The sequence below is a fragment of the Mus caroli genome, chromosome X (assembly GCF_900094665.2).
Source record: "Mus caroli chromosome X, CAROLI_EIJ_v1.1, whole genome shotgun sequence".
Taxonomy (NCBI): domain Eukaryota; kingdom Metazoa; phylum Chordata; class Mammalia; order Rodentia; family Muridae; genus Mus; species Mus caroli.
The window spans coordinates 96,066,333-96,073,828 of NC_034589.1; the positions used below are offsets into that span (position 1 = coordinate 96,066,333).

The 7,496-nt window shown below is 43.5% G+C and overlaps 1 protein-coding gene across 1 annotated transcript in view; it reads right to left on the minus strand.

Annotated features, from left to right (window-relative positions):
- The window catches only part of LOC110286313 (uncharacterized protein CXorf49 homolog), a 5,205-nt gene extending 3,799 nt beyond the window's left edge, over window positions 1-1,406 (minus strand). The window contains exon 1 of the mRNA XM_021152733.1: window positions 126-1,406. Within this exon, the coding sequence (XP_021008392.1) occupies window positions 126-1,406 (1,281 nt within the window). The remainder of the gene's footprint in view (window positions 1-125) is intronic.
- Window positions 1,407-7,496: the final 6,090 nt, after the last annotated feature.

Genomic DNA, 7,496 nt, shown 5'->3' on the forward strand with positions numbered 1-7,496 from the left:
CAGGGGCAGGGGCAGGGGCAGGGGCAGGGGCAGGGGCAGGGGCAGGGGCAGGGGCAGCTGTGAAAACGTATACGCTGGGGAGGGAAAGGCCAGGGTGAGAGGAGGAAGAAGGTTAGTCTACTTACTTGGGCATGGCCAATTTCCTTAACCTTGGAGGACTCTGATGTTGGGGTCATCACTGTCGAATTCTTCATGGTGTCTTTACACACAAGGCCCCTGTCTCCTCTGGCCACTGGCAGGGTTTCCCTTGTATTCTTTGCTACTGCTCTCTTTCTGGATGTACCATGTGTAGATTCGGTGGCCTCTAGGGGTGTTGTGGCCTGCTTCTTAGAACTCTCAAGTGTAGGGACGCTGTTTATTGGAGGAAAGGTGGGTACTTCCACAGGAGCTGCCGTGGGTCTCTGCCCCCACAGTGGGACAGGTCTTCGCCCAGTGGCTCTTGGGATATCTTGTACGGGTGTCTTCTCCTGGGCTGATTTCTTTTTAGGACTGGCCTTCCTCAGCTCACCCGCAGCAGCTCCTGGGTAACGAGGCCTAAGCTGTTCCTTGCCTCTGAACACAGATGCTTTTCTGTTAGAACAAGAGGCCCCTAGCTTTCCTATGCCCAAGATATGGCCCTTGGGAGCAGACATACGCAGAGAACCAGTCATATGATGAAAATTGCCCCTGAGCTGGACATTTCTTTTTTTGGTTTTGTCTTCAGGAGCCATAGCATTGCCAGTTATGATATGTCCTCCATTCTTGAAGCAAATGGTCACCCTCATCACTTGCATCTCATTATATTCATCTGATGATGAGTCGGGGTCAGACGCTGGGTCTTGGATATCCTCAGGGATTGTTTTCTTACTCTTGGTGACTTTCTTTTTCTTTTTTGTCCTGCAGGCCCTGCCTCCTTTGGGCCCACAGTGGTGGGCTGGGGCCACAGAAGCCCGCTTTACATCTCCCAACCTCTTGCCCAGCCTGTTTCTTCTGCTGCAGTCTGCCACTGTATCTGCCCAAGTAGTAGACTGTTGGATGGCACAGCTTTTTGGGGATGAGTGGCTTCTAACATCCTGGCTCATTTGGTCGGTTGGCTGTTGCACCTTATCCTCAACCTTGTCACTGTCAGGAGGCAAGCAGTCCATAAGATCCCCTTCGTCTCTGGCTGAGGAGACAGGCTGCTCTCCGTGATCCTGGAGGCCCACCATCTCCAATTCTGGTGCCTGTAGCTTGGACCCTGAGTCAAACTCAGAGTTGTCCTCAGTCTTGGCCTCATTCTCACTTATTTGTCTCTGTAAAGATCCCATATCGGGGTCCAAGTTGAGGTCCTGCAGTGAGCAGGGGCCATCCAAACAGGTGTTAGTAGCTTCCCCATCCTCAGGGTCTAAACTTATTTCTTCAACTGCCCCCTCCTTATTGCAGCTCATATTTTCAGTGCTAGTCTACATGGTCTGGCCTATAGGTACAAGGGATACCCTACTCTCACCTAGACTAGCTGGGCCTTCAGAGATACCGTCACTATAGACACCACCCACTCTAGCGCTAAACACAAACAAGAAGAACCTTCTAGTGCTTTGGTGTCCTCATGTGGCCTTCTCATTGGCCTATCATCAACCAATCAGATCGATCCTTGTTGGGCCATCTTACAGACCCTAGCCAATAAGAATAAGGATTCTTGGTTGTTTGGAATTCTTATCCTGGCTAGTCTAAGCTTATGGGTGGGTGTGGGGGCATAGGGGGTGTGAGGAAATGGGATTGGGTGGGAGGTGTGGTTATGTGGGTGGAACCTTGAGGTTGTGGTTCAGTCTGCCTTTTCTATCGTTTTCTTGCCTCCTCTGACCAGACACCTACCATGGAAGGAGACCTGCGCCCTCTGAGACTCTTTCCCATGTAAAAGTGCAAAGTGGAGAAAATAACCACACATAGGCCAAGGACTTGTGAAGATTCAGTGTCATGACACCTGTGGAGCATTCAACATAGAAAGGATTTGGGAACCTCTGTTCCATAGACAGACCTCCTGCTCAACAGGACATTGGGCAGAGAAGCCCATGGCCACTGATCAATGCTCTGAAGAAGGGGCAGAAACATAGAAGATTGTGAGCCACAGGCTACAGAGATGGCAACTATGATTGTAAGCAGCCATGCACCCATAACACTGTGTTGGGAGGTTGCAATTTTCCCACTTCTTCCAGACCCCATCCCATCCTCACCCCGAGTTAAGACAGTGAGGAGGAAATCTCCTTGGTATAGAACCAAAACATTTAGTGTCACTGATTGTGAAGCTTCAAACTGAAGTCAGTGTTCACATACCAGGTTTGCAAACACAAAATAGCCTTAAAGGGTAGGCGAGGCTCAAGCTTGTAGTCTGCCCTCTTCTGAGGTAGGAATCGAAGCTAGAAGAGGGCAGTGCCTTGGGTGGGTAAGTTAGCAGGATCTGAGGAACACAAATCACATCACATTCACTAGATGCCTTACAATTTTCTAAGCACTCAGATAAAACTCACATCCATGTCAAGACATCTCCTAGGTTTCAGTAACTACTTACCGCTGCTTGCTTGCTTTCTTCCTTTCTTCCTTTCTTCCTTTCTTCCTTTCTTCCTTCCTTCCTTCCTTCCTTCCTTCCTTCCTTCCTTCCTTCCTTCCTTCCTTCCTTCCTTTCTTTCTTTCTTTCTTTCTTTNTTCCTTCCTTCCTTCCTTCCTTCCTTCCTTCCTTCCTTTCTTTCTTTCTTTCTTTCTTTCTTTCTTTCTTTCTTTCTTTCTTTCTTTCTTTCTTAAAATAAATTTAATAAAACATTTCAAATGTTTTCCCCTTTCCAGGTCTCCCCTTCAGAAGCCCCCACCTCCCCATGTCTATGAAAGTGCTCCCCCACACACTCACTCCCATCTTCCTACCCTGGTATTCCCCTACACTGGGACATTGTACCCCCTCAGGCTCAAGAGCCTCTCCTTCCATTGATGCCCGACTAGACCATCCTCTGCCACATATGTGGGCCGGAGCCATGGGTCCCTCCATGTGTATTCTTTGTTTGATGGTCCAGTTCCTGGGAGCTCTGGGAGTGGAGGGGGGGGTATGGCCTGTTGACACTGTTGCTCCCCTCCATGGGATTTCACCCCCCCCAGTTCCTTCAGTCCCTTCTCCAGCTCCTCCACTGGGGACCTCCGAGCTCAGTCCAATGCTTGGCTGTCACGTCTGTTCTCGACCAGCAAGAACGACATGACACAGTCGGATTCTTCTCAACAGCCTTTATTGCAGGAATGCCTCGATGCTGCTACGGGGACCCCAGGCACCCAGGGAGCCCTGCTTATATGCACCCCAGCACAGGAGAAGGCTCCGTGGCCCCCTGGGATTGGTTAGTCTGCCGGCACCCAATTTGCATGCACCCGCTTGGAGGGGTTGGCGCCAAATTCGAATTGACGCCTGCGCAGTGGTGTTTATGACAACGGCAACCGGAAACTGGCACCATCTTGGAGTTGGCTTCCCTGAGCTTCTGCCTCTGTATTTGCCAGGCTCTACCAGAGCCTCTCAGGAGACAGCCATATCAGCTTTCCATTAGCAAGCACTTCCCAGCATCCACAATAATGTCCCGGTTTGGTGGCTGTATATGGGGTGGATCCCCAGGTGGGGCAGTCTCTGAACGGCCTTTCTTTCAGTCTCTGCTCCACACTTTGTCTCCATATTTCCTCCTGTGAGTATTTTGTTCACCTTTCTAAGAAGCACTAAAGCATCCACATCTTGGTCTTCCTTCTTCTTAGGCTTTCCTTCTTCTTAGGTTTGTGAATTGAATCTTGGGTATTCCAAACTCTTGGGTTAATATCCACTTATCAGTGAGTACATACTGTGTTTGTTCCTTTGTGACTGAGTCACCTCACTCAGGATACTTTCAAGTTCCATCCATTTGCCTGTGAATTTCATGAAGTCATTGTTTTAATAGCTGAGTAGTTCTCCATTGTGTAAATGTACCACATTTTCTGTATCCATTCCTCTGTTGAGGGACATCTGGGTTCTTTTCAGCTTCTGGCTATTATAAATATGGCAGCTATGAACATAGTGAAGCATGTGTCCTTAGTACATGTTGGAGTATCTTCTGGGTATATGGCCAGGAGTGTTATTGCTGGATCTTCTAGTCGAACTATGACCAAATTTCTGAGGAAACTCCAAACTGATTCTCACATTGGTTGTACCAGCTTGCAATCCCACCAGCAATGGAGGAGTGTTCCTCTTTCTCCACATCCTTGCCAGCACCTGCTGTCACCTGAGTTTTTGATTTTATCCATTCTGACTAGTGAGAGGTGGAATTTCAGGGTCGTTTTGATTTGCATTTCCCTGATGACTAAGGATATTGCACATTTCTTTAGGTGCTTCTCAGCTCTTTGAGTTTCCTCATTTGAGAATTTACTGTTTAGCTCTGATCCCCATTTTTAAAATAGGGTTATTTGGTTCTCTGAAGTCTAACTTCTTGAGTTCTTTGTATATATTGAATATAAGTCTTCTATTGGATGTAGGATTGGTAAAGATCTTTTTCTAATCTGTTGGTTGCTGTTTTGTCCTATTGACAGTGTCCTTTGCCTTACAGAAGCTTTACAGTTTTATGAGGTCCCATTCGTCAATTCTTGATCTTAGAGCATAAGCCATTGGTGTTATGTTCAGGAAAATTTCCCCTGTGCCCATGTGTTCGAGACTTTCCCCACACTCTCCTATATTAGATTCAGTGTATCTGGTTTTATGTGGAGGACCTTGATCCGCATGGACTTGAACTTTGTATAGGGAGATAAGAATGGATCAATTTTCATTCTTCTACATGTTGACAGCCAGTTGAACCAGCACCATTTGTTGAAAATGCTGTTTTTTTTTTTTTCCCGACTGGATGGTTTTAGCTCCCTTTGTCAAAGATCAGGTGACCATAGGTGTGTGGATTCATTTCTGGGTCTTTAATTCTATTCCATTGATCTACCTGTCTGTAGCTGTACCAGTACCATGTAGTTTGTTTGTTTGTTTGTTTGTTTTTATCACTATTGCTCTGCAGTACAGCTTGAGGTCAGGGATGCTGATTCCCCCAGAAGTTCTTTTATTGTTGAGAATAGATTTTGCTCCTTGTTTTTTTTTTTTTTTTTTTTGTTATTCCAAATGAATTTGAGAATTGCTCTTTCTAATTATATGAAGAATTGAGTTGGAATTTTGATAGGAATTGCATTGAATCTGTAGATTGCTTTCAGCAAGATAGCCATTTCGACTATAATTAATTAATCCTGCCAATCCATGAGCATGGGAGATCTTTCCATCTTCTGAGATCTTTGAATTCTTTCTTCAGAGACTTGAAGTTCTTGTCATACAGATCTTTCACTTGTTTGGCTAGAATCACACCAAGATACTTTATATTGTTTGTGACTATTGTGAAGGTTGTTGTTTCCCTAATTTCTTTCTCAGCCTGTTTTTCCTTTGAGTATAGGAAGGTGTACTGGCTGGTACTTGGATCAGTTTGGAAGAATTTTATTTAGTAGTTTTGAATGGATGTTCATAAGGGAAATTGGTCCGAAGTTCTCTTTCTTTGTTGGTTTCTTTGTGAGGTTTTGGTATCAGCATGCCTGTGGCTTCATAGAAAGAATTGGTTAGAGTACCTTCTGTTTCTATTTTGTGGGATAGTTTGAAGAGCATTGGTATTAGGTCTACTTTGAAAGTCTGAAAGAATTCTGCACTAAACCTGGGCTTTTTTTTGGGGGGGGGAGACTTTTAATGAAGGCTTCTATTTCTTTAGGGGTTATGGGACTCTTTAGATTGTTTATGTGATCCTGATTTAACTTTGGTATTTGGTATCTATCTAGAAAATTGTCCATTTCATCAAGATTTTCCAGTTGTGTAGTAGGGTCTGATGATTTTTTGAATCATCCTCATTTTCTGTTGTTATATTTCCTCTCTCATTTCTGATTTTGTTAATTTGGATATTATCTCTGTGCCCTCTGGTTAGTCTGGCCAAGGGTTTATCTATATTGTTGATTTTCTCAATGAACCAACTCCTGGTTTTGTTGATTCTTTGTATAGTGCTTTTTGTTTCTACTTGGTTGATTTCAGCCCTGAGTTTGATTATTTCCTGCCATCTACTCCTCTTGAGTATATTTGCTTCTTTTTGTTATAGAGCTTTCAGTTGTGCAGTCAAGCTGCTAGTGTATGCTCGCTCCAGTTTCTTTTTGGAGGCACTCAGAACTATGAGTTTTCCTCTTAGCACTGCTTTCATTTTGTCTCATAAGTTTGGGTATGTTGTACGTTCATTTTCATTAAATTCTAAAGAGTCTTTCTTTCTTTCTTTCTTTCTTTCTTTCTTTCTTTCTTTCTTTCTTTCTTTCTTTCTTTCTCTTTCTTTCCTCCCTTTCTGTCTGTCTGTCTGTCTGTCTTTCTTCCTTGACCAAGTGATCATTGAGTAGAGTGTTGTTCAGCTTCTATATGTATGTGGGTTTTCTGTTGTTCTTGTTGCTATTGAAAAGCAGCCTTAATCTGTAGTGATCTGATAGGATGCATGTGATAATTTCAATCTTCTTGTATCTGTTGAGGTCTGTTTTGTGATCGATTATATGGTCAGTTTTGGAGAAGGTTCCATGGGGTGCTGAGAAGAAGGTATATTCTTTTGTTTAAGGACGAAATGTTCTATAGATATGTATTAAATCCATTTGGTCCATAACTTCTGTTAGTTTCATTGTGTCTCTATTTAGTTGGTGTTTCCATGATCTGTCCATGTGTTCATTGGTTTTGAAGTCTTCCACTATTATTGTGGAAGTGCAATGTGTGCTTTGAGCTTTAGTAAAGTTACTTTTATGGATGTGGGTGTCCTTGCATTTGGAGCATAGATATTCAGAACTGAGAGTTCATCTTGGTAGATTTTTTTTCTTTGTTGAGTATGAAGTGTTCTTCCTTATCTTTTTTGATGACTTTTGATTGAAAGTCGATTTTATCTGATATTAGAATGGCTACTCCAGCTTGTTTCTTGGGACCATTTACTTGGGAAATTGTTTTCTAGACCTTTACTCTGAGGTAGTGTTTGTCTTTGACCCTGAGGTGCATTTTCTGTATACAGTAAAATGCTGGGACCTGTTTATGTATCCAGTCTATGTCTTTTGATTGGACAATTGAGTCCATTGATGTTAAGAGATATTAAGGAATAGTGATGGCTGCTTCCTGTTATTTTTGTTGTTAGAGGTGGAATTATGTTTGTGTGGGTTTGTTGAAAGATTACTTTCTTGCTTCTTCTAGGGTGTAGTTTCACTCCTTGTGTTGTATTTTCCACCTATTATTGTTTGCAGGACTAGATTTGTGGAAAGATATTGTATAAAATTGGTTTTATTATGGAATATCTTGGTTTCTGTCTATGGTGATTGAGAGTTTTGCTGGGTTTGGTAGCCTGGGCTGGCATTTGTGTTCTCTTAGGGTCTGTATGAGATCTGCCCAGGATCTTCTAGCTTTCATAGTCTCTGGTGAGAAGTCTGGTGTAATTCTGATATATCTGCCTTTATATGTTACTTGACTTTTT